General features: G+C 41.3%; 1 protein-coding gene across 3 annotated transcripts; it reads right to left on the bottom strand.

Moving 5' to 3' along the window:
* Positions 1-27,926, bottom strand: LOC311261021 (sarcoplasmic/endoplasmic reticulum calcium ATPase 2-like). Of its 3 annotated transcripts, none has more exons than XR_014623081.1 (21): positions 26,931-27,922; positions 24,811-24,828; positions 24,623-24,705; positions 21,062-21,166; positions 19,268-19,406; positions 11,516-11,596; positions 9,674-9,759; positions 9,052-9,516; positions 6,710-6,798; positions 6,438-6,540; positions 5,974-6,105; positions 5,769-5,885; positions 5,458-5,676; positions 5,017-5,352; positions 4,609-4,829; positions 4,323-4,525; positions 4,134-4,219; positions 3,912-4,045; positions 3,702-3,819; positions 1,661-3,148; positions 1-741 (listed from the first exon to the last, which is right to left on the bottom strand). XR_014623081.1 is itself a non-coding variant. In XM_084359359.1 (21 exons), the coding sequence occupies exons 1-21, from the start codon at positions 27,046-27,048 to the stop codon at positions 728-730; spliced, it is 2,988 nt and encodes a 995-aa protein (XP_084215485.1). In that variant the 5' UTR covers positions 27,049-27,926; the 3' UTR covers positions 1-727. The 3 variants fall into 3 exon arrangements, 2 of the variants coding, with proteins under 2 accessions (XP_084215485.1, XP_084215484.1); XM_084359359.1 differs by having other exon boundaries at positions 3,028-3,148; positions 26,931-27,926; XM_084359358.1 differs by having other exon boundaries at positions 1-3,148.
* Between the last annotated feature and the right edge of the window lie 10 nt (positions 27,927-27,936).

Below are 27,936 nucleotides of genomic sequence, written 5' to 3'. Positions count from 1 at the left end.
TTCATGTATGACAGTTTTATTTACCTGAAAACAAAGTTCATGTGATACATTGTACAATCATCTCTGAAAATACAGTACAGCAGTTTGGCAAAAAGTGCCAGTGGAGGGACTGCCTGCCGCTCTCATGGTAAAGCGTATGCATCTCTGCACCGCTGCACGTCCGCCTTCCCAGATATGGCAAAATCTGCTCCAAACATGTTGCACTCATCAGTGCAAAGCAAAAAAAGGAAAAAAAAAAAGGCTGTTTGGTTTTTAAATATCCCATAAAAGTATTTCCTTAGGAAAGATGAACTGTTTTTTTGAGCTTATTTAACATTTGTACTATCTGACGAATGTCTATTCTAATTACCAATACTATACATGGTCTATTACACAAGTCTGGTAGAACTGATGGCTGATTCAGCGGACATGCACCATGGAATATAGTACAATTTACTGTACACGGTACTAAGATCTTTATCTAAAACGATGGCATGAGAATCGTATTGTACTCTAAGGCTCTTCATGCAGGAGGATGGAAGGACACTGATGAGGTGGGATTGGCTAGTTTTCATCAGACATTTATTCATGGCCATTCTATAAAAACGATGTATGAACTTTAACGAGCCTCTGTCTTCATATTACTTAACTGACATGCAGCTCTTGTAAGATGTGCTGCCCCAAAACACACATGCACAACACAAAACAAAACCAAAGTTTCTGCAAGGAATTCAGAGTGGATGTGGGCTTACTTGGCCTTTGCTGCAGAGAAAAAGAAGAAAGAGGAAGAATCAAATGAGTAAAAGCATCCGAGCACGTATAATTTAAAATTCAGCAGTACGTCTTTTCAGAAAAAGAGCAAATATATTAAAAGGTGCACTGTGTAGTTTTGGGGAAGAAGGGAAAGATCTCCATTGACTGATTTGTTTATGTCTAAACAAACTAAATAAACAACCTTTTTGTTTTTATGACTAAACTGAAAAAACATACTGCCCTTAAAGGACAACAGTATTTCACTGTTTTATTTTGTAATACTGGTGGACCCTGCCACCTTTCTAGCTTCAAACAATGTTTTCTGCTGAGAACAGATTGTTTACCTAGTTATGGAACAAATACATATTTCTGAGTTTGTATTATTACCTCATTAATATTGTAAACGTTAAAATTCTGAGTTTAAATTTCTTCTCCAAAACTACATAGTGCCCCTTTAAGGCCATGCCATGGGCAAGCAGAGGATTCGGTTGAAATACAAAAGCAATAACAAGAAGAAAAAAAAGAGAAAATAAATAAAATAAGAAAATGAACACCATGTTCCATAATTGTGCGACGCCACCTAAATGTTATAGTCTCTGCCAGTCAACGAAGCACGCCACCAGTCTGCAGTCAAAAATAACCAGCACCAGTGACACTGTGCCGTTTCAAATGCAAAAGGCTCCTGTTTCTACTCAGCGTCTAATCCGGCACTAAGTGACACTGAAGGCATTTTCAGACAAACTCTAAAACACTGTCATTCTTCTCCTCTTACTCTTGTACCATTCAAAGTATATTTAAAACAAAAACTATTGGTCCTATCAAAAAATATGAGCAGTTGTCATTGCATATGTGCAATGACAGACAGCGAAGCTGCAGCGACGTGAAGACGAGAGCGCGCTTGTTGGCATGCAGGTCAAAGTGTACTCACTCTGCAGGTAAACAGGTGGAAGGCGTTGGAAGAAACAACAGTTAGCTTCAAAACTAAAAAAAAAACAGAGCACTCACTGGACTGGGATTATTGGAGCAGGCATGCAGAAAGGCTAAGACCACGCTTAAGTAAACTTCTGTAAATGTATGGAGCATTTTGACAGCAGCAACAAAAAAAAATATCTATACAGAGATTCTACTTTGTGTGCTATGTACAGATATACAGACTCTTCCAATGACCGGTCATCCATGTTGTGGTCAGTTGATAAGACTAACAGCTTCTTGGTGCCTTTTTACATTTTCAAGTACAGTATGTGCACATTATACATACATTAGAAAGAATACGGTAATTAAAAAGCAAAATTAAGTCTGAAAGTTGAATCTTTAGACTTAAAAATGAATTGTGTTTTCTTCAAGTAAACAAATTTAACAACAATCTTTATAAAAAAGAAAAAAAAAGAAAAAATGCTCTGAATCAAACTGGTAACATCGTTGCCCTCTCTTTCCTCCAATAAAACAGAAAAGAAAGTATATTGAAAAATGTGTGTGAGGGCTTTGTCTCTACTGCAAAACAAATCGGTGCTTACCTCAACACTAAAAAAAAAAAAGATCATCTATGTTAAGACAAATGTGTAGTAATGGTCATATTAACAGCATTGAGGTAGCTGCGCTCTGCCTACTGCAGAAAATAATGAATGATTATGCATGGAGCTCAAAAATAACTATAGAGATTCACGCCAGGGCAAATATATTCAAGTCTTTACCCCAAAATTAGTATTATACTATACGGTCCTTAGTATCACATCCTCTTTACACCCAGCATTATTGTCCCAACAGCCCCACCCTAAAATTACAAAATATTAATTATTATAAAATAGTGTAAATTCTCTGTACAGCTCAACACACAGCTCCGACACGGTGGGCATCTCTAACTGTTTAAAACAGGGGATCAAAAGAGAGAAAAGCGTGATGGTGAAATAAAACACACAGACATAATGTCAGTCAAAGTCATTAAAATATGACTAAACCCCCAGCCCCTCGCCCAGAAACATGTATCGGTGAAAATGTCCTAAATACAAAACATCTGACAGCAGACAGACTGTCAGAGCAGGTGCAAGTGTTGACTGAGAGTTCATCCAGGTTAACGTAACTATGTTAGATGTGTGTGTTAATGTCCACTTCACACTAGTGCACAGGGAGGGTGGTGTAGTGGAGTCAGTCAGGGCCACAACATGGCGGACACGTTAGTGTCGGTGCTGTAGATCCACAGCACCAGGGGCAGGGAGATGGCCACGAAGGGCCAGGAGATGCCCTCGGCGCATGCAGACAAAGAGTGGCCTTTGCTGGCCGGCTTCTCCAGCTGTTTACCAAAGTCCAAGTAGTTCCTGGCCAAAAACTTTAGCAGCTCGTCCAGCAGGATGACGGGCAGGGAGATCTTCAGCACCATCATCCACTGGGTTGTGTCCAGAGGGGTGATCTGGAAGATGACCTAGGAACGAGCACAACAACAATCAACATTTAACATCACAGCCACTTTTTACCCAGGAACATGAGTGCACATGGTGCCATGTTAAGTTACTGGTGTGGAAGGTCTACCCTTTAAAATGTCTCTTCACATCCTACCCTACACAGGACCATCAGGGGCATTTATAGCAGCTGAGTGCAATTTTAACTTTAAGATCTAAGTGCTGCTTGGCAAGAAAGCAGTGTCAAAATGTCAAAAAAGCTTCATACTATAAATCCTAACTAATCGGTTTGAAAGGCAAAATGACAAACAATATCTTCAGGTAAATGTTATGACAGAGTAAAAAGATGAAGTGGTGACTGTTCAGCTGCAAAATCAAATACTTGTGAGGTGAAGCCATATGTGTGTTTTCATTATAAGTCAATTTCTAAATATTTTCTTTGTATATAAAATCTGTATCTAAAGTCTGTAATGAAGCCCTACAACCACTAGATGGCACACAGAACCACACAACTCCTAGGTAACTGGATTGTAAAGCAGCATCATCAATAGATCAACTGTTTTTTGTTAAACTCACAGGCAGAGGCTCCACATAGAGGATGAGGAAGTGGAGGGACATGGAGAGGCATATCGCCCCCAGGAGCCAAATGTTCTCCCAGGGAGGCATCCGCAGCAGGGACTGGTTCTCTGACAGACTGGACAGAAGAGAGGACACAAATTCATTGATACAGTTTGCCCTTCATTTTCTGAGCTCACATTATCCTCTGATGAAAGCTCCGATATTTACCTGTTGAGAGCATTGCACATCTCTATGGTGACGAGCACGGACAGGGCCATGGTCATGGGGTAGGGCGACTCAAACACATGGCAGTCCAGGCCATCGAAGTCTGGGTTGTCTGGGGCGCACTGGAGGAAGTGGCTCTGCGGGGCAGGGAGAAAGGGGAGTGAGGGGGAGGCAAAGAGCTGAGGGGTGAAGCTGCAGGATAATCACTCAGACAGACAGACTTACCAGCTGGTACAGGGTGAGCTGAGGTCCATCATCAGAGACGGTAAACCACCAGGCGGCTGCTCCCACTGTGGCTGCACCCACGTAGCCTACAAGCAAAGACACCAAATAACATCAGCATACACAAATGACTCACTATTTAATTACATAAAGGCAGATTTAAGGCTCCCAAAAGTTTCCATTATAACCTACACCCAATGGCCAGGTATCTGAAGAAGAGCCAGCCGGAGATGAGGGGCTCCTTCGCATTACGAGGAGGCTTCTCCATGATGTCAAGATCTGGGGGGTTGAAGCCCAGGGCGGTGGCTGGGAGGCCGTCAGTCACCAGGTTGACCCAGAGCAGCTGAACTGGGATCAGAGCCTCGGGGAAGCCCAGCGCCGCAGTAAGGAAGATGCTGTCATGAGAATAACCAATCTATTATAATTACATCCCTTCTAAATAATAACAGTTAACCAAAATGCTGCCAAGAAAACTCACCAGACGACCTCCCCCACATTGGAGGAGATGAGGTATCTGATGAACTGCTTCATGTTATTGTAAATGGCTCTGCCTTCTTCAACGGCAGCCACAATGGAAGAAAAGTTGTCATCGGCGAGGACCATCTCAGAGGCTGACTTGGCCACGGCAGTGCCAGAGCCCATGGCGATGCCGATCTCCGCCTTCTTCAATGCAGGGGCATCGTTCACTCCATCACCAGTCTGAGGAGAAATATTTTGTTACAGTAGAGTAGTTATTTTGTTGCAACTCAAGTAAATCAACACAAGGAACACGATGATTACAAGGTTAACAACAACAAATGCAAACCATAAAAAGATTTAAAAACAACAGCAAAAAGAAAGAAAGACAAAAAACAAACTTCACAGACTCAGCCTCCAGACTTCATACCATGGCAGTGATCTCGTCAAATCCTTGCAGGAACTCGACGATCTTGGACTTGTGGGAAGGCTCAACACGGGCAAAACAGCGAGCGTGAGTCACGGCATCGCGCTGAGCAGTGGGCGAGAGTTCGTCAAACTCTCGTCCAGTGAAGGCCATGTGTTGCACATCGTCCTCCTCGGTGAGGATGCCAATGCGGCGGCAGATAGCCACAGCCGTGCCCTTGTTGTCCCCAGTGATCATGATGACTCGGATGCCGGCTTGGCGGCACAGCGTGATGGAAGAGGCCACCTCCAGTCTGGGAGGGTCCAGCATGCCAACACAGCCGACGAATGTCAGGTCGGACTGAACGCAGAGAGACAAAGACACAACTGATAAGAATACTCTACAAGCAGACACCAATACAGCACACAAACAAACAACTGTATCAGAAATTAAATGAAAATTCACCTCGTACTCCACGAATTTGGCAGTGTCGGATAGTACCATGTCCTCTATTTTGGGTGGGCTGTCTCTTGTGGCCAGAGCCAGGCACCTTAGGGTGTCATTACCTGTCCCGTACTCACGGATCACAGACATGATCTTTTCCTTGATGGCACTGCTGAGGAAGACTTTGCTGTTGCCAACTCTGACATGAGTGCATCTTTCAATAACTCCCTCCGGTGCCCCCTGTGGTTAAAACAGAGGGAGAAATTACTTAGAACATGGCATCAAAGGCAAAGCCATCATTAAGCCATCAGTGCATGTTTCTTTCAGTATACCTTGACAAACATCTTGCTCATTGAGGAGCGATTGTTGGGGGTGCAGTAGACAGACATGGACTTCCTGTCTCTGGAGAACTCCAGGGTGAACTCCTTCCTCATCAGCTGCTTGATTACCTGATCAGACGAAAGGAGGACAGTGTGAGAAAAACCTGCTGAGTGGGAGAAGTGGAAATCTGTAGGTGAGGAGGCTGCTGTCACTCACAGAGTTGCAAGCGTTTGCTCTGTCAATCTTGGACAGGCTGTGGACTTCTGTGTCGAAAACATTCATCTTCTCCACCAGACAGGTCAGCGCAGTCTCTGTGGCCTCACCGACCTTCTCATACACACCCTTCACCTGAAACATCAAAAAACATCCATCACGATATGTTCACCTCTTTAAAAAACCTTGCAGACCAGGTGGTTAAAGTTTAAGTTCGTCTATAGAATTTCACTTTTCACATTTCACTCCGACCCACAGATTTAGCATGAAGCACATCAATAACTTGTGTTCCAAATAAGGACAGTTTAAACAGAAGAAACACCTGTCGGTACTTAAGCATAAAGCAAATCTGATGAAGCTACATGTGAAACGTGTAGTTCGCTCCCTCTTGTTTTTAATGTAACTGTTGTCAACACTGTGTATTATTTTACATGTGTGACATGCAAAGTAAGAAGCATAATTCAGACCTCATTGAAGTCCAGAGAGGAGTCATTACACAGGGCACAGATGGTGGCCAGTTCAACCAGGGCGTCATTCTGGGTGCACCTCGCTGGTTTACCGTCCTGGTACCTGAGGACAAGCAGTATTTACCTGTGTTGTTACAGTCCATATAACGACAAGAATGTTCTTAAATGATTAACTGTTGGGAGACTGTAGGTTAAAGGGAGAGTATGGGGTTGAGATGGATATTTAAAGTCAATAAGTTTTCACTGAGATCTGCCAGCTGTAAAGTACTCACACTTCTCCTTCAGGTGCGTAGGTAGAACCTGTGATGGTGAACTCTGATAGAGAGCAGCTGTCACCTTCAGCCTTGTTCATAACAAACATCTGGAGAACAAAAGTGCAGGTGAGACAAAACAAATGAGACACCATTTGATCATTGCAGCAATTGAGTCGACCATCAGTCTGTTACTGACACAGCAGGTGGCAGCAGAAACCACAGAAATCCCAAGCAGACCTGACAAGTGAGAGCTCTTTCTGGACAGTAGATTATCCTGCAGTGTTACAGAGTGCGTCTCTGTGAGTGCCAGGCTGGGTGGCCTGCTGCCTAATGTGAGAAATGGGTGTTTAGTTTCTCTCCGTAAGTAAACAGAAGAGACTGCCAGGGAGCCTGAGTAAAGAGAGACACTGTGCCCAAAAGGAAGAAGCCGCAGTGCCAGGCCTGCTCCTTCAGGAAGCTTTCATCTTCTCACTGACACATACTCTCACACACATCTAGTCAGGGAAAGATGATCAGTCAAGCCCTCCTAAAACCAGCCGCCAAACATCAAATACTGCTGCTGCTTTTCTCTGATGATCAGAGCGAATGGGCCTTCCATCAGATCACTTGTTTTAGGAACAATAGCTCTTTACAAAAATTACTTTTAAAGAATGATCATGGCCAGTACAAAACATACTTACATTTAGGGCTGGGCAATATAGGAGACTATATATCGTGTTAAATTTTGGTGCTTAATTTTCTGAACTAATCAGACTGTTCTGTTCTTTACCCACTTGTTCATTATATCTACATTACTGATGATTATTTATCAGAAATCTTATTGTGTTAACATTGTGTTGTCAACCCTACAAAGGTATCAAGGTTTTTGGTCAAGAATATCCTGATATTTGTTAGTTTCACCCATACAAAGCCATTATGAAGTGCTTTTGAGGAGATTTCAAAATATCAACATATAGCCTAAAAACCGATATGGCTTTTTCAGGGCTGATACAGACTATCAGAAATCAAGGTGACTGAAAAACGATATTTGGGACGGATATTCATTTGCACTAAAAATGAAACTCTTTGTGTCAAAATTTCAAACAACCAGTGATGAAATAAACCAAAGTACAATGTACACAAGTACTGTTCTTAAGTACAATTTTAAGGTACTCTACTTGAGTATATCCATTTTATGCTACTTCATACTACCTCTTCACTACATTTATTTGATAAATTTAGTTACTAGTTTCTTTGCAGATTCAGATTGTTTTATTGTTTAAAGGTCATTAATTGTGTCATTTTTACCAAATCACTGATATCGATAATCGAAAAATGCTGACTATCGGCCCCGATAATCGACCAGGGCTGATACTACTACAATATCAATTATTTTAAGGCCAAAAAACGACAGGCTCGACTAACAGTACATACTATTTTACAGACTGGGTCAGGTAGTGAGGAGATGCATCATGAAACAAACACTGTATGAGACAAGAAGACATCATCATCATGATCTAACTGTTTATTTTATTCTTTTAGCCATTAGCAGTAATAATAAAATGTTTTGTATATTTGTTTTATATATGTGCATGATTTAAATTTTGTATGACTTTTTAATATGAAACAGCAGTATACATTCAATTAGCACACCTCTTTAAAGGCTTTTGTCTATGTCCTTAGTGCAAATGTTTTCTCTTTTCAGTGGTTTAATACATGGCTCCGTGTGAATCACTATAAATCACTGAAACAGCAGTAATTGCAAATTCACAGGGCTATTTAATCATGGTCATTACAACATGTGGCACAAACAATACAGAAGCCCAAACTACTGTTTGATAAAAACTGTAAATTATTGCCACACGTCTAATTCAGGCTGAGCCAAAGTTCTGAGAAAGCACAGAGCAGGCAACAAAGGGGGATTAAACTTTAATAAATGCTGAAATGTCTTCTTAATGTTGGGCCAAGTAGTGCTGGGGTGCCACTCACAGACAGATAGAAAGGGAGAGAGAGAAAGAGAGAGAGAGAGAGAGAAAGGAAATACAGGCTGGCTGCTTTGCAGCTTGGTGACGCAAGGTCAGTTATGCAACAGCAGCACTGCAAGTCATCCAACAGCTCAATGTAGATTAGAGGAGTGGGGCGGCATGTTGCCTTCTTTTTAAAATATTCTGAATACCTGATCACAAGGAACACTCCACTCTCTGTGCGCACAGATGGTATTAGCATTTTAGCTGACAAATGTATTCAAAGTGACTTTCACAGTCAGTTGTTCTAAGTACTGCCACCTGAAAGTCCAGGCAGGGACAACAAAGATGACAAAGCACTGACAACCAAACTGCTTAGCAATGCACCAAGAGAAAGATTGTGGGTGTGTGACTCACTCTGCAGACAGACATCTGGTTGGTGGTCAGGGTTCCCGTCTTGTCAGAGCATATGACAGAGGTGCAGCCCAGGGTCTCCACAGACGGCAGGCTGCGGACAATGGCGTTCTTCTTTGCCATGCGGCGAGTGCCCAGGGCCAGGCAGGTGGTGATGACGGCAGGAAGACCCTCAGGGATGGCGGCAACGGCAAGCGCCACAGCGATCTTGAAGTAGTAGACGGCCCCGCGGATCCAAGAACCTCCGTGGACGGGGTCGTTGAAGTGGCCGATGTTGATGATCCACACGGCGATGCAGATGAGGGAGATGACCTTTGACAGCTGCTCGCCAAACTCATCCAGCTTCTGCTGCAGGGGCGTCTTCTCCTGCTCGGTGGCCGCCATTTCATCACGGATCTTACCGATCTCTGTGTTAACACCGCTGGACACGACCACACCCACGGCCTTCCCTGCTGCAATGTTGGTACCCTGAAAATAACAAGAACTGGTTGACTTTGGTACATCGGATAACATCTCACAGTTCTGCAATAACAACCGGATCGAGTTTTTCCAGGAAGTTAACAGAAACTAAACACACAAGAAGTTTACAGACATCAACAGGATGTGTGATAAGAGTTCAGCTTACAGAGAAGAGCATGTTCTTCTTATCCTGATTGACAGCACGAGGGTCGGGCACAGGGTCGGTGTGTTTGATGACAGAGACAGATTCACCTACAAAGACAACAGACAGCAGCAGGATGACTCAGTTTGTCTCTACAGATGATCTTAGTAACAAAGCACAGCCAATTATCTCTACAGAGATCTATGATCATTCAAGTTGCTTCACTGATCTTTCACATGCTCATGAATGTTTCAATTCAGAAGCAAACATGCTAATTGGGAAGCGTGTCATTATACACCACTGGGCTCATTCTGCAGCCAGCACAAGTAATCTTGTTCACTGTCATTCAGCTATTCTGGTTATTCAAATACAGCTGGAGGACTGATCCTTTCATCTTCAACTTGGTGCTCTCATCTTGAAATAAAGAAAATCAGTGGAGAGTCTGAGAGTCATTTAAAGCTGGGAATAACTATAAACTATAATGCAGTGTTTCTCAATTTCTTTAGACCAAGGACCACTTAACCAACATGACCACCTAGTGTTAACTGAGTAGGCAAGGCTATTTTGTCATCTAATTAGGCTAAAATTTTTAATATACAGTTTAAGTAGACTGTTGCCATCATAATGGCAATAATGCAGACATCAGTGTAGTGATGTCTGGCTCCAAACTGGAGAATTTAAGTCTCACATAGCGCTTGACGGCTGATCTTTTTTTTTTTTTTTTAAACTAAATTGTAAATATGTTGTGTCGCAAAATGGTCATAAAACATCTGGTTACATTGCTTAAGTCTAACAACACAGAGAACCACAAGTTCAAATAAATAATGTTTGAATTTTGTGTTGATTTAACATAAAAATCAACACATCTATCCTACTCACTACAAGGCTCTGAAGTCGCTCAGTATCACGTACAGTTTGAGAAACGCTTCATTTAAAAACACGCTATTTTATTTTAAATCTACTCGTGGACCACTAGGGGGCTCTTGCGGACCAATGGTGGTCCACGGAACACACTTTGAGAAAGGTTGCTATAATGAAACTAGCCTTAAATACCATTTGTTAGCCCGTATATGTAGGCTTTTAAAATCTGCTAGAAATGGGCAACTGATGCCTAATGGAGGCCAGTGACAATGCTTTTTTGGCTACTTTTTAGCTTTCACCTCAGTTTCCTGATATCCTGTCACTGCTGATCGGAGCTGGAGTCAATAAACATCCGTGACTACTGCAGACTCATTCGAAATGGTAAATGAATGCAGATGGTATGCTTTCCCACTGAAGACAAAAACCAGATAACAGTGGGTGTTTGTCCCCAGTTTGAAAGAGGTATAATCAATCAACTGATTAAACACAGTGGATTCCAGTTACTATTGCATTTGTAACCTGTGGCCATGTCTGAAAACTAATTAATTGATAAGGTATACAATACTTAAAGGGCTAGGTGGTGATGTTTAAGCCTTTGTATGAAAACAATGAGCATTTCTCCATTACCTTCAGTAAGAGATAGCTTACAGTACATTAGTCAGACATCTGTCTTTAACTAAGCTTTAAACTCATGTGACTTTCTATTTGTTACCGAATGCTGAACAGAATTTCAAAAGATTGAAAATATGGGATGGCATAGTGAATGAGGCTGTGACAAGAAAGGTTAGTGTGCAATAAGAATACAAATGAGAAAAAACAAACAAAAATACAAAAAAAATCATACACTGCATGCTTTATTGTATTTTATGCTGCATTGTGTCAGTCAAGTTAATCAATCTATGAAACTATTTAGGTAAATCTATTTAGTAGAAGGTATTCTCATTAATAATCATGGCACAGAAAAACACTTTGACAGCTTTGATATCATCAACAGATGTGTCTTACCGGTCAGAATGGACTGGTCTACCCTCAGAGTTGTTGATTTGATTGAACAGATACGGATGTCGGCAGGGACCTTATCTCCAACTATAACCAAACAGATCCACAATAAGAGAAAGTACAAAAACAAAAATGCCAAAGCATCAAGAGCATGAACACAGTGAAATCACTTGAAAATAAACATTAAAATTAAGTCTGCAGAAGACAACTCAAGTCAACCTATGCACTCGGTATAGTGCAATTCTGCATGTGTGTACAGGCTAAATGAAGATTTAACAGATGAGTTGTTGACTGTTTTCTGCTGGCATGAACTCAGCATCAGTGTAAACTAAACTGATGAAGCACAGCTCGTTACAGGGAGGTTGCTGTAACACACAGCAGCAGAGCAGTGCTGCCATTACTGCAGGCAAAGAGAAGGAGAGCCAAAGAAAGAGGAGGAAATGAAGGACCTGTGAGCCATAAAAGGCCCGTCTCAAAGGAAAAGGCCAATTTGGGTACATCGGAATTGCAGTGACCCAATTCAGCTTCCTAATTGTACATAAAGGCAATGGAAACTGGGGAAATGGTTCAGGCTATGGCACAGTTCCTTGGGCGTAGTCTACATATAGGCCTACTTAGTTAAAAATGCAAATTGTGTCAGATTGTTACGAAAGACTTCAACCGAGAACACGGTGGAGTTCGAATCCAGGAGCCCACACGGGCCTGCCAAATATCTGAGAATCAAACAAAACATTCAGACAAAGTAGAAAACAAACAAAGAAAACCACTGAAAGTCCAGATTTACATTTGAGGGGCACATGTTGTGCGTAATCCACCTCATCCAATGCCCTTGAGAGAAGGGAGGGGGAAATAGCAAAGGGACCTACAATGTATGCAACCAAAAATGGGAAAAACATTTTAATACGTCCCCCAATGTTTATCAGGTTTAAATGTGGCATTTTTACAGCCTTGTTAAAGTAATGTAAATTTCAGCCCTCTAGCTCCATGATTGTTGACTTCTCACCATGAGACATGACCCCTGTGAGAAGCTGGATCAGTTCATTAGATGTCCTGACAGTGATGCCAGGAACTTTGATCTGTCAGCAGGCATTGGACAGACAAGACAGACAGTGACAGCTTTTCTGAGAAAGACTAATGTCGAGCTCGGCCGCATCTTTAAACCATCTGAACCTGGAACGATGGCTGTAATGGGAGCTTCTCTTCTGAGAAGGTCACACAACCTGGCGCACAGATGGAGCGATGCAGGCTTGGGGTCTGTTCAAAATACTAACAAAGGCTGCATCCAAATATCCAGACTTGATCAGACTTGCAGACTTTGAGGGTGCAGGTAGCAGTAAAGGTTATAGAGGTAATCTTATATTTGCATTGCAGGCTCACATGCTCACAGACCTGATGTGATAACAGTGAACACATCACCCAATGTATGACTGAAGTCCACGAGGGCTCAGTATTTGGATGCAGCCAAAGACTGTGTTTAACTTCCTGATGGTATGGATCAATGAGCTTGCTGCAAAATGAATACAGGAACCACTTTCAATGGTATACTTTTAACTTTCTTAAGAGAAATGATCCCATCCCAGGAAGAGATTAAAAGGATTACCCTCAGCTGCACCACAGGAACAAAACATGAAATGTTTTCCTTAGCAGCCAAAAAGCTTTACAATTACATCCTCCATGGTTGTGTAACACTTCCTGCGCTAAGTCATTACTTTTGAGGAAGCACTGACAACTTCTTAGAGAGTGCTGAGCCAGGAAACATAGAGAGGGGGATAGGCTTCTAACAATGGTGCTTTCTGATACTCTTTCAAAGACGCCAGTCAGTGTTAAGACTCAGTGACATTGTGAAACACTGGAACTGTCCCGGACTGTGTTACACTGCAGACCTGCTCTGATGAAGTGTGTGTATATCATCTGTCCCTTTGTGTCAACATCCTACTTGGTAGCAGTCCAAGAATCTCCTCAGGCATGACCACATTCTCACCTCTGTGCTTGCCAACAGGTCATATAGCCCGACAAATCTTACAGTGACAAAAGCTCTAGTGATGCGTTGCACCCAATGTGACTCCCAGAGGTGCCTTTAAAAACAGACCTTTCAACAGCAGGCAAGGCACTGCCCAAAGCGAAGCTGCCAGCTTTGACTGACACCTGCCCCTGCCGTGTGTCAGGGGACAGCGTGTGGTTCGGCAGGCCAGGTTTCCTCTGGGCCCAGCCAGGAGGCAACATGTGCTGATGGCAGCTCAACAAAAGGCTGACCTCCTGTCATGTCGAGTGGGTCATTTCAGAGCGGTCAACAAGTGAAGCATCCAGCAGCTTTCCATCACAGATCCACTACTGATTAACTAGTAAGCTACATTTACATGTGTACAATAATGCAAATACTTGTCCAAACTGTTATGTTATCAAAAACAGCGTATATCAGGTCAAATAATAACCTTTCACTGTCTTTTCTTCTTTGCTTTATTAAAGCTGGTTTACTTCTTATCTGTGGCAGCCAGGTGCACTAAAGAAGCGATGCTACCATGACTCAGCACAACCAATGGAAGGAAATGCAATGCCAGTAAATAAAACTGATAAACCTGGTTCTGCAAGTGTGTTGTTTACATGGCTCCTACCTTACACCTTCTTAAAAGGATAGTTTGTGTCTTTTGATGTGGGATTATATGAGGTACTTATCTCTAGTCAGTGCCTTACCTGCAGTAGATGACCACCAGCTCTCCCCCTGTGTGGAGAAGCAGCGCGTAGCACTGACAGCAAGACATAAATATCATTTTAAAAGGTGCCCTATGTAGTTTTGGGGAAGCAATTATTAATCAGATGGGAAAGATCTTCACTGACTGATTTTTTATGCCTAAACAAACTTAATAACAAACTTTATTTGTTTTCATGACTTAATAAACTGAATAACACAAACTGACCTTAAAAGGACAACAAATTTTATCCTGTTTTACTTTGTTTATATTTGGCAGACCCCGCCACCTTTCTAGCCTCTAACATAGACGGAGAACAGTTTGTTTATCAAGTTATGGAAAAAATAAATATTTCTGAGTTTGTATTATTACCTCAGCAATATTGTAAATGTTATAATTCTAAGTTTGAATTTTTTCTACATTTACTTGATAAATTCAGTTAGTAGTTACTTTGCAGATTCAGATTATTCAGTGTTTATAGGCTATTAATTGTGACGTGTTATCAATCATATATTGTTGTAGATGGGACATTATGTGAGAGGATGTTGCATCAGTTAAAAACATCACTTTAACTGTATTGCAAGTGACTTTAGGTGTGCATTTATAAGTGTTTTTGCACAAACTGTTCATGGTAGGATTCTTAATTCTTTGCCCACTGTGTTAGCTCACAGCCAAAGTCACATGTAGGTTTCACTATTTCATCAGCAAACATAGGCAGAGTAAGTCATGTTTAGTTAGCAGTTGTCTGGCAGGAGACAAACCAATATTTACCCACAGCTGACGAGTTTTGGGACTTCCTGCTGTTACGTTGTCACAGATCCAAACAAGTGTCAGCTGATGGTCACCCATGACCGCTGTTATGTTGTGTAAGCGCCATCTCTACACTTTCTCCCAGGGATCTCTGCTCTGCCTTTATGAATCTTAAGCAGTAGCAGCCACATCACACGCAACCGTTTCTGTTGCCATAGAGACAAACTTGTCCCAGGACTGGGAGCACTAAAACTCCTGTCAAAATTAACTGGGGGTTTAGTGGAAGCCTGGCAGAAATTACATGTACCTTAAGCATGACACAATTAATTCACATCTACAAAAGAGTTTTCACCACCGCCCACACATACATGCTGCAGGCAACTGCAGGATACAAGGATCTGAACTTTGGACTTTTGATTTTCTGATGTTACACAGAAAAACATATTGTGAAAGCAGTAAGACATTATAGAAAAACTATTAGCAGGCTGGATGTAATGTAAACATCACAAGAAACACAATGTCTTACTTGTCTTTGCAACAATGTAACACATTAACACAATAGGTCAGAGTGTACATTCTCTTCATGTCTTAAAGTCAACACTTTCAGCAGTGGCCTCTCATTACATGCTGATCTCCCACTATCCCATCTGTAACCAGACAGCATAGCACGGATTCCCAGCAGTCAGTGCAGTATGACTTATAGTTAACAAGGCTAGGACATTGGGCTGTATAATCGTAGATCTGTGTAAAAATAGAAGCCGGAGATAATAATGGAGAATTATTACTGAAATATGTGGTACTTTTATTCACACACCTGACATTTTGGTATGCGTTACACATGCATGCGTCTCTCCCGCCAAGCCTTTAACGCCTTCAACCCATGCTGTTTGGCCTGAATAAAAACCTCTGTGCCCTTCTGCTGGACTTCACTACAAGTGAGGTTTTGCATTTCTAAAGCCTGCCTCAATGGTCGGCGAGATGAGACCGTTTCTCTCAGTCTTGCTGACAAGTCGGGAACATTTGCCAAAAGACAGTCCCTCCGTGACAACAGACGTTTGCCAGACCACATTAAATGCCACATACTATCCATGGTGTCTGGAATCTTAGCGGGGGGTGCAGGAGCTGATGGGTAGGGTCGCTATGCATTGAGCATGGTGGGGTGGGATAGTTATCCATGAAGCACTTCCCTATAAGGTCATCTCTCTAGCACAATAGCAGCAGATGAGAGATCCCCTCCTGCCTCCTCCCACATGAGTCCCCCTCCTACTACCAGACTCCAAAACTTCACAGGCAGCAGAGAACAAACCCACTGAGTTCTGCTGCTCTGTGAAAAGGCCAACATCCAAATGGGCAAGCCCTCAACACCAAACTGTAGCTGGCAGCAAACAGTGCATGCTGTGTTATGACAAAGACTTAAAACCAGTGAAAGGAACTTGTGAACTTAAGATGTTATCAGCTAACGTCCTTTTAAGGGAACTGGGGCAATCTGATGATTTTAGATGATGATCGATCTTGGAGGTGTCAACAATCTACTTGGGGTTGTAGTATTTCATGTCGTCTTACTTCTGTTTCCAAATGTAGAGAGCCAAAGTCGCGCCCCTTCCGGTGGAGCCCCATGGGACCTTATTTCGGAAAACTTTGGATGGTAGAGACATAATTTTGTGATCCTACTTGAATTGTGCCATGAATCACACATATGTTGATCAAGTAAAAGACAATTTTTCAAGTCAAGAAAGTCACAGTTTGTCGTAAGTAAAAGTCAAATATCATCTAGTGAAACCGCTCAGTGAACTACATCGTCTCACTCAATACAAGTCACCAACATGTCCGCCAACTTAGCACAGAAAAGGTACTAAAAAAGATGAAAATCATAAAAAAATCTGGTCATATTGACAACTGCAGTTATGTGAAAGGAGAGTTTGTCAGTTCTGTGAGCTGCTAACATAGAGGAGCAGCTCTACAATGTTTAAGTTACAGGTTTTGGTGAACACTCAATGAGACCACGTCAGTAACGCGACTGTTTGTAGTCTTTATAATTACTAATTTTCACAGTCTTATTTTTCATATATTATATTTCATTAGTTTAATGACAAACTGTGTCTTTCTTGACTTCTCTTGACAAATATTTGTCTCTCTTCATTCACTACCAAACAAAGTTTTTCTGAAATAAGGTCCCATGGAGCAAACCGGAAGGGGCGCGACTTCGGCGGATAAGGAGCAAACTCTATTGGAACGTGTACAGGCTAAGCTTCATATTCATCGGCTCCATTTATCAGCTATAATTTCACAGATCTATAGTCGATAAGGACTCAAACAGTCTGATAATTTATCAGACCGATATACTATATAGCACATACATACTAGATAATAGAAAAACCTTGTTTATCGTTACTGATCATATGCATTGGATGATTTCAAAATCTAGGCTATTCAGACAAAATCACTGATCTGACTAATGTGAACCTGACAATAACAGGTACAGGACTACACAGGACAGGAGACTGAACACGGATGACAAGCACAGACAGCCGACAGCAGCCCTCGGTGCTTCAACTGCTTCAAGGTTGGATTTAAAAAACACCATGCTACAAAGATAAAACCAAGCATGAAATAATCTAGATCAAAGTCTGAGAAATGCATCACGAAGAATGTTACTTCCATGATATTAAACAAATTCAGTGAGCATGCGGATGAGCAATGAGGTGCGAGTAGGAGGCAGCGTTCAAACCCACAGCAGCACCCTGACAAGAGAGCAGCGCAGATTGGCTGCAGGCTATTCTTCTCACGGCTGAAGCAGCCACAGAGGGCTCGTCTCAGTGTCCTCTACCCTGGCTCAGCAGCCGGCCGGCCAGCATCTGCGTCATCACACTCCTCTGCGTGGCGGGGGTCACTTTGCCACTTCAGGAAAATATTATTCATAGATAGAAAAAAAAGGGGGAGCCTGACAGGAACCATTGTAGAAGATATTTGGAGGATTTGGGAAGTAGGTTGAGCTGATGGACTTCTGCAACAGGGTAAAAACATCCGGTTTTACGTCCTGCTGTGCTGCATTTTTGAGTAAGCCTCATGCCGCTGACAGCAAAGCCTCCAGCTACCTTCATCAGGAGTTTTCAAATAACTAGGTCTCTAATATGCAAAATGAGGGTGTGTCTGACTCACAATTTTCTCTTTAAACCTGAGCCAAAAAATTAAGCTTTCAATGCACATAAGCAAAATGTCATGATTAGTCAACCAAAAACAAATTATACATACTAGAAAAATCAAACACTTTTTAATGCCCTGTACACTCCTTCTTCGGTTACCCTTGTCAAGGTCATTCAGGAGTCTCACATCACCCACTGTAGCCATGTTACCCTGAGCAGGATGGGAGGGGCGTGCACAGGACACCTGTCATTTTCATGACTGTCACTGCCTCTATAAATACATCTTTCCATAACCTAACCAGCCCACGACAGCTAAAAATAAAACCTACCACCATGCACAGAAAAACTATGCATCACTTCAGTGGCTTGGGGTGAAACAGAGTATCAAGATAATGCTTGAGTTTCAACATTCCTCAACACATTCGTCTCTCTTCATCCCTCTACATAAACCTAAAGAAGTGTGTATGCCGTGGGGGAATCAGCACTCTACAAAATCTAAGCTATACATCCTAGCTGCTGAAATACGCTGACTGGACCTCAGCAGCATGAATCACTCTCCAGCATTCAGTTCACATGCTGCAGTTGGGATGAGCTGTGAGGATGCAGTAGCAGCATGTTCCTCAACTGAGCTCAAATTTGGTGTGTGTGTGGACAAATATACACACACAGACACACACACAGTAATGTGGGCCTTAATAGCATTTGTGCCCAGCCCTTTGAGACAATGGGTTAATAAGAGCATCCCAAAATACATCACTCCTGCAGGGTGAGTCACCTGTGCTGTGGCACATGGGGATGGGAGAGGTTTCAATTCCCGCCTGTGCTAAATGTAAACCATGACCATACCTGAACTCATTTGATGTGGCCACAGTAGGCTTTACCTGAGGCACAGCCAACAGCTGCCAAGAACTATCTCCAAAAAAAGCAGCATGGGAAAAATAGGTTCTTTCACAGAGAACAACAAATTCTTGATAGAAGCTGCAGTGGCATTAAATTGCCAATCTTCTGTGAAATTCAAGGTTCATGTGATATCCACATGTTTCCTCTCCTCGAGTCTACAAATCAAACTAACATCTAAACTATTCACTCTCACTCTAGTCAAAGCAACACAACAGTCGGACAAGGTTGAACACAATAGTAACAAAGACATGTCGGTTTAGAGGAGCAGGTTAACCTACCAGCGACCTCCACGATGTCACCAGGCACGATGTCTCTGGCCTTGATCCTCTGAACAGTTTTCCTGTCCTGCCGGTAGACTTTGCCCATCTCAGGCTCATACTCCTTAAGCGCCTCGATGGCATCCTCAGCATTGCGTTCCTTGTGAGGAGAAAACGTGATTCAGTGCCAAAGATTTCTGAGATGAACTGATACGATCACATGAACTAATACATGCATACGAAACAGTATGAGGACATTTTCAGTTGGATGTTTATTTTGTCAGGTTTTGGTTGGGGACAGTTAGATGTTAAGTGTATGAAAATGGGAACAGAAATCACATCATTTTCTGCCTCTTGACGTTTTCCAATTTTATCCTTCACCAGCATCTTCATCGTTCATCAACAAGAAAAACCACATCACTCAGAGCGCACTGCCCACACATTCTGTAAATAAATAAAATAAGCCAGCCTCAAATGTAAGCATCAGACAGAAAGACTGCTGATGTCAACTGACACAACCGCTCCTTTTCAGCAGGAAGCCTTCAGCAAACACTGTTGATGTACAGTGCAAGTGAAGTACAGCAAATATTAAAACCTACACATTACAGCAGGCTGTCACACTGATAGAAAAGTTTAATTAATTGTCTAGGACATCCTTTTCCCATATCCGGCTGTGTCTTTAACATTAGTACAACAACAGCTTTGGCTCAGTCTGTTGATATCTCTTCTCACTGGTGACTGCGGTTCACTGCTAAATATTACGCAATCAAAATACAAAAGTGTTTCTGTTGAAATTGCGTCAGAGAGGTGTTGATTCAACATTTTGGACGCTGCAGTTCAGTTATGATGCAATAGGTTTTGAGTGAATTAGACGCATGATCAACTTGATAAAGGTGGGGCATTCATTAGAAAACTGTGGGACTGGTTTTCACTGGAATTATCTAGGAGCACCGAACATCAGTATCTTACTTTCCATGTTGATACAGCCTCTCATATGACTTTTTTTCCACAGCCCACTGCAACTGACTAAAAGACAGTTCATTGTGTATATTTTTATAATTCATAGTTTCTATTTTTATATCATCTATAGTGTGTTTTTATGCTTTAATTTGGCTCCTTTTGCCTTTTTTCTATAAGGTTGACTAAGAATGAAAGAATTCCTGTACCTGTGCAGTAAATCTAAACTGAGTCTGAACCTGACTAGCAATAGCTTTCAATGCCATACTGACTTTAGGTTTTCACTTGTCTAATGCTGGCTCATTATTGTAAAGGGGCACTATGTAGTTTTGGAGAAGAAATTCAAACTCAGAATTTTAATATTTAAAATATTAATGAGGTAATAATACAAACTCAAAAATATTTATTTTCTCCGTGTGAATAAACAAGCTGTTCTCAGAGGAAAATAAGGTCCCCAGAACACTGTTTGAAGCTAGCATGGTGGCAGGGTGCCCCAAATATAAACAAAGTATAACAGTATGAAACTGTGTTGTCCTTTAAGATCAGTTTGTTTATTCAGTCATGGAAACAAAGAAGATCTTTCTCCTTTGATAAAAATGTTGTCCCCAAAACCGCATAGTGCCCCTTTAAAATGTTATCCTTAACTGTCTACTTGTACTGATAACATCCACAAAGCTAGGTTTTAGTCCTTATTGAAAAGAACTTACAACTATTTCCCAGAAAATCCATCATTCTGCTGCATCAAGAAATGTGATTTACATCAACAAATCTGAACAATCAAAACTAAAATATATAAGAAAAAAACAAAGCTGGACCAATTCCCCTTGTAGACAGTGTGATTTAAACACAGTGACTCACCTGCCACACACCAACGATGGCATTGGCTATAAGAATAAGTAAAATTACAAAAGGCTCCACAAAGGCGGTGATAGTTTCTTCTCCTTCCTCAAACCAGGCCAGGACCTGAAACAGTAAAAGAAACATCTCATTAGTTTTAAAAAAAAAAGAAATCAAGACAGGACAACAGTGGTGTTCAGAACAGATACAATGCTGAAAAATCGACTCTGATGGAAGATGATAAGATGTTGAGTCACAAAGCTTTTTTTAAACTCTTAAAGAGGTAGCTTTTGTGACAGCAGTCTTTCATCCCATTAATATGAGCTCTTAGCTGTTAGTCAGTTGCAGAAGCTTGACATCAAAGTCAGAGATTGATATAAGTTAATAGCTGAGAACCATCCCACACATTTCTTTTGGAAAACTGCATATACAGGGGAAAAACATATCATGCAACTGAACCTTAATACTTGAACTCAACTCTTTCCTGTGCTAAAAGTAAAAAATGGAAATGTAGGAGCCCTTATCTTCTAAATTTAAGTCTACTAGTAGCAGTGCATTTTATTTTAATTCAACGTTGGCAACTGTTGCTGTTCTCCTCTGGATATTTGTATTTATTGATTTTTTAACTGCCAATACTGCACAGCTGAACTGTGTAGGAATGCAAGCCTCCTCATAACAAAAGCATTTGAGAAGATCTTCCAGAAGACTGTATGCAACTCGCATCATATATTAGAACCTCTTACTGCCAGAAAGCAATAACAATATTCTGACCTGGAGTCTCATTTGGCTTCTTGTCCCTGAGAAAACTGCCCTAAAATTAGCCTGTGTGTCACAAGCAATCAGTTAACGTCCAATAATGTAATAAAGCAGTCAACCTCAGTAAGAGGATGTAAGTATCTAGCTGTGCCAGATTCCAAAGACATTTTAAATGGCATAACTTAATTGGCAAGCATAACTCTTAATAGCGGTGTTAATACAGAAGCACGGGGCTCAAGAGTGCTTTATTATGTCCCAACATGATTAAGAGATTTACATTATTCACCCCCACTGAAAACGAAAAAAAAAGAGGCTGTAGCTAACAATCATTTTCATTTTCGAATAATGCATTACATTTTTACACAATCAGTTAGTAACATTTTTTGTCCGACCAACAGACCACAACCCAAAGATGTCGGGTTATAGAATAATATATATAAAGCTGATTTATGTATGTATGTATGTATGTATGTATGTATGAAGCCCTAATATATATGCTAACAAGCAAAGGATAAATAAACATGTATAGCACTTTACCTTATAAAATAATGCATTCAAATCCTTAATAACTGTTCCTTCAACTGTGAGCTTATTCATGCAAACAGAAGTAATTAATAGTTGGACTTTTTTTTTAGATTAAGTTTTAAGGAACTCCTCCAACAGTTAGCTTATAGTTGAACTTTTCTGACGTTAATTTGCCTCCAAACTGGATACATATTGTCCGGGAATGATTCTATGTTGAGGTGGGCATGTGTGCAATGAGTGCCCTCCCACTGAGGGGCAAGGGCCCAAATTTGGTCTTGAGTGGTGCTCTGTTGCCCTGTCACGACAGCAGCCACTGACATCTCAGTGTCACCTTAGTGGCCACTGCACACTACACGTGCAGCCGCACGCACACGCTTGCGTGCACACACTTGAAAATGTTCTTCAGCCATACCGTAATCTACAGTAAAGTTGATACAAAGAACATGAAAAAAAGTAAAACTGCAAAATTTAATTAGGCATTGCATGATGCCAAAGATTAATACCAGTTTTTGATCCATAACAGAAAAAATTTAAATGCTCATCTGGCAGTAAAATTTCCATAAAAACATTTTGTTTTTGCCTAAATTTGGCGAGACAAATATTGCAAAATGGTTATATCTGCCTTATCTTCCCACACTACATAAAAAGTTGTAATACGATATGAAAATTAGGGGTAGACTGGTTTTTGGGGACGATATTCAGTATTTTCTGATTATCGATATCTGTGATTTTTCTGTGAGATTTCCGATAAAATAAACTAATTTAAAAATGTGTTACTTTGGCTCTGATGCAACAATCTCTCACACAATGTCCTGCCCTCAACAATATCTGATGATTGGTAACACGTCACAATTAATAGCCTATAAACACTGAATAATCTGAATCTGCAAAGTAACTAGTAACTAAATTTATTAAATAAATGTAGTGGAAAGGAAGTATAAAGTAATGTCGGTTTTTAGTGTTCTTTACTGCAAGTAATCAGTATCGGCCCACAAAAAGCCATATCAGACGACCCTGAGTGGAAATATTCATTTGATTTAACGTCAGAATGGGCTTGTATGCACACTGATCAGCAGGCCAACACGAAATCTGCACCTACAGTATTTTGATGACATCTCCGCAGATTTTAAATGAATAGCGATGCTGCTTGTAAAGCTCACACCATTAACACATCTCAGCCAGTGTATGTGTGTGACAGTCATGGGTTGTTTTCCATTAGCCTTAAGATCAAAGTTAGTAGTGCAATGTGACATTATGTGCCAAATTAGATTTATTGCTGAAGAAAATGGTGGGGGAATACAAGGATAACTGCGAGGGATCTGGAGGAGGAGTGTTGTTCTGTGAAGTGTGTCAGCACTTACAGAGAGTACTGGAGCATCTGAAGCCCCTCATGTTGGTAATGAAATAAAATCTCAACTAACTAAATATTTATTTAAGCTCGCTGGAGGTGATTTTTAGGTTGTTTTTTGTAATGTCTTATGCTTGCTTATTTGTGCTTAAACTAAACCCTTGTTATCTTGAATGAACACTTGTCTATCATATTATCAGTGAAAAAACAAAATGGTGCCACAGATTTTCACCCTGGATCACTGCTGAAAGCTGTAAAAACATTTTTTTTGTGCAGATTCCTTTTGGGCCTGCTGATGATGCTATCAGTCCACAATTAAACTTTTATCTCTCCGGCACTGAAAGTCGATGCCTGAGGGAGACCAGGGTAAATCATTACACAGCAGCCACGCTTGACGTCTCAGATGTCTTACTTGGCACATGGTGACAGCAACTCAATACTGCTACTGCTGTTGTCACCATTCCTCAGATGGGTCGCGAGGCTACTCAGCTGTTTAGCCGTCTAATATGCGCATGTAACTCCAGCTGGGTTACATAAACTGAAGACGTTCACACTTCTGCACCATGCACTCCATAAACAAACAGCCTCCTGCCACTCAACACACTGGGTTTAATAATAATCCCATCTGCAATTTTGACTTCATGTAAACACTCTTTCAGCCAGTGGTGGAAAGGGACAGCTATTGTAAGGATTAGTAACTTGTCCTGAGATTCCCATATTTTTTTAGATTATCTCTCCTGTTTGCTGGACAGTTTATAGAGTAAGAGACAGAAGTGACGGTGGGAATAAAATAAGCGCTGACTTAAACTGTCAGAAGAACCCTGGGGAAGCTGCAAAATGATCACTCAATTTGATTTACTGCGTTCAGAATGAGATAACCAATAAAAGTCTAAAAAGAAAAAACAGCGTTTTATTTTATCAAACCGTGCGAGAAAATGTATCGATATACTTACAAAAGATATACATGCAGCCAGCAGAAGAATTCGAACAAGTAAATCTTCAAATTGTTCAAGTACAAGCTCCCACAAGGATTTCCCTGCAGAAAGAAGAGTTGGTAAAAAACAAACAAACAAAAAAAACAATCCATTACAGACACTTGTTATAAAATGACAGTAACAATATCAGTGACAGTCGTCATTACCTTCCTCTGCTGGTAACTCTGTGTGTGGAGAGATGTGGGAGTCAATCCAGGGCGAGCGTGCAGGAAACAGTCCAAAAAAAGAAGACAAGAGAAAAAAGGTAAGTAGTGAACAAATACTTTTGTCTGCCAGTTAGAGACATGCCCTTTCAGTTCCTGTTCGTGATGGGGAACTTTCTCCTGGAACAAGAGGAAGTTAGCATGTTCTGTGAGACATAGGAGTGGTGCTAGAAAGGTGGCAGGGTCCGCCAAATATAAAATTGTGTTGTACTTTAAGGTCAGTTTGTTTATTCCATTTATTAAGGACAGTCCTTAATCTTCATTACACAATAGAAAAATGGGAAAACTCTGATCAGTGTAAAGGTCAAAATGATCTCAGGGGAGGGGAGTATAGCCCCCATGACCTCTCAGGTGATATTAATATAAAACAGCTGTTTTAAGTCTGGGACAAGAGAGATTAGCTTTGAAGGATAACATTACTCCAGTGATCCTGAGGCCACTGTTCAGTGTCAAATACCTGCCAGATCCCCAGGCACATGGGCTGATGTGTTGCATATTTACTCTGAGAGCAATTGACAAGGTTACTGTGCTCAACAATGATACATTGTGTTCAACAGGGCCACCATATTTTAAAACTACTGTCAACAATGTCACCATCAGGGTATGTTTGACAATGTTATCACAGCCAACAGTGTTACCATGGGACATTGCTACACACTGATTCAATGTTCAGTAATGTTAAGAGGTAGGAGTTGACCGATATGGCTTTCTGGGCCGATACAGCTTCTTCTGGGCCGATACCGATGATTAGAAATCAAGGAGACTGATAATTGATATTTGGGACCAAAATTCATTTGCAGTAAAAATTAAAATCTTTGTGTCAAAATTTCTATTTACCAGTAAAGAAATAAACCTAAGTACAATTTACTCAAGTACAATTTTCGGGTACTTGAGTTTTCGCATTTTCTGCCACTTTATACTTCCTCTACACGACATTTATTTGATACATTCAGTTGCTAGTTACTTTGCAGATCCAGATTATTCAGTGTTTATAGGCTATTAACTGTGATGTGTTACCAATCAGATATTGTTGTGGGCGGAACACTGTGTGAGAGGATGTTGCATCAGAGCCAAAGCTGCAAATCTTTACATTAGTTTAAAGTTAAATGTTTATGTAAATTTTTCTTCTGTCAGTTTGACAGAAAAATCACGATACGATAATCAGAAAATGCTGAATATTTGCTCAGATAATCACCCACGGTCGATAGTCGGTCTACCCCAAGTCAAAAGTATGTCGATTTGGAGAAGAAATTCAAAGTCAGAATTTTAATATTTACAATATTAATAAGGTAATAATACAAACTCGGAAATGTTTATTTAGTCCATAACTGAATAAACAAGCTGTTCTCAGAGAAAAATAAGGTCCCCAGAACTCTGAAGCTAGAAAGGTGGCAGGGTCCGCCAAATATATACAAAGTGAAACGGTATGAAATTGTGTTTTCCATTAATGTCTGTTTGTTTATCCAGTTTGTTTGTTTAGTTTGTTTAGGCATAACAAAAATGTCATCCCCAAAACTACATAGTGCACCTTTAAAGACTGATTTTCTTTTCATACCGTTTTATATGTGGCGGACCCTGCCACCTTTCTAGCTTCAAACAGTGTTCTGGGGACCTTATTTTCCTCTGAGAACAACTTGATTTTTCAGTTATGGAAAAGACATTAAATTCTGAGTTTGGATTTCTTCTCCAAACCTACATAGTGCACCTTTAAAGACCGATTTTTTTTTTAATGCCACAACAAACTAAATATACAAACAACAAACACATTTCCTCTCCAAAACTACATAGTGGCCCTTTTAACATACCTAACAATGTCTCTAAGTTAAACAATGTCCTCTCAGTGATGATTAAGTTGTTTCTATGCAAGTGATGGGAAACCCTCGAGGTCACCAGTGATGACGTCAGCTAAATCACTTCACGGGAGCCGGGTAACACTGGCCGGTCCGGTGATGGTGACTTTTACCCCATATCCTGAATACTGTGCTCACATGTTACAGTGACATGACATTTTTTCTCTAACCGTGAGTCTCTCTCAGCAGCGGTGTTTGTGTGAATTGTCATACCGTTTAGGCCCCATTTCTCCCGCTGACGTTTCACCTCGTCCAGGGAAAGTCCTGTGCTCTCATTGACGCAGAAATAACCGTAAACTTCTTCCACACTCTTCGTGTGAGCGTTCTCCATGGCGGACAGAGGGCTCCTTCCCACACAGCTCTGACGCGAAACACTGCCGTATGCTACCTGGTGGAGCTTTAAAAACTAGCGATACTTTCAGGCGAATGAGGAGTTTACCAACTGAGAGCTGAGCATTCACACTCGGTGGGCTATCGACAGCTACTGACGGCGGTCTACCGCGTCCCCCTCGGCTCCCGTTAGGATCTTCTTCCCGCCGAAATGTTGTGTGGAGCCAGGTTCCTCTTCTCCGTCCGGATGGAGCTCACTCCGAGTGGCCTCTTGTCCCCGAAAATGGTGGTAAACTGGCTGCGGCAGTGTCCTGTGTTGAGGACTGCATTCACCCGGTCCAGTCTTCGGTGCTACCGTGCCGTTGCCTGCCTCACCGTGGCGCAGCTCTCTGTGGCTCCACACGGCGCTGACAGCCTGGTTTTATCAAAGTGCCTCACTGCTGCCCCTCTTCCCTGCGCTGCATGTGGACTCATATCATTGGACGAGCGGTGTCAGCTACGTTCAAACCAAGCAGGGAGGCACGAAGAAACACAGGAAGGGACCAGGAAACTGCAGGCTGGAACACAAACTCGTATATCCCATCAAAACAGTGCGTTTTCTGTTGCATGTACACTAGAAATGTACGGCTTCACACTGTCGTTATGTGCTTGTCTGTGATGTTTGATGGAAAATGTCGAGTGGTGTTACTATTATTGATATTTTTAAAGGGGCACATTGTAGTTTTGGAGAAGAAACTAAAACTCATTTACAGTTTTAATCAGGAAATAATATAAACCCATAAATATTTATTTTTTACATAACCGATTAAACAAGTTGTTCTCAGAGGGAGTCACTGTTTGAAGCCAGAAAGGTGGCAGGGTCCGCCAAGTAGAAACAAAGTAAAACAAT

This window comes from Pagrus pagrus, assembly GCF_965226575.1.
Source record: "Pagrus pagrus genome assembly, chromosome: 8".
Classification (NCBI taxonomy): Eukaryota; Metazoa; Chordata; class Actinopteri; order Spariformes; family Sparidae; genus Pagrus; species Pagrus pagrus.
This window is presented reverse-complemented; position numbering and strand designations above follow the sequence as displayed.

Excerpts from the sequence above, each read along its gene's own strand:
- LOC311261021 (XM_084359358.1), bottom strand. The coding sequence starts at position 27,048 with ATGGAGAACGCTCACACGAAGAGTGTGGAAGAAGTTTACGGTTATTTC. Across the intron at positions 19,407-21,061 it reads CCATCGTTGGTGTGTGGCAG|GAACGCAATGCTGAGGATGC; the intron begins GTGAGTCACTGT and ends TCTCCTCACAAG. Across the intron at positions 3,820-3,911 it reads ATGTGCAATGCTCTCAACAG|TCTGTCAGAGAACCAGTCCC; the intron begins GTAAATATCGGA and ends TCTTCTGTCCAG.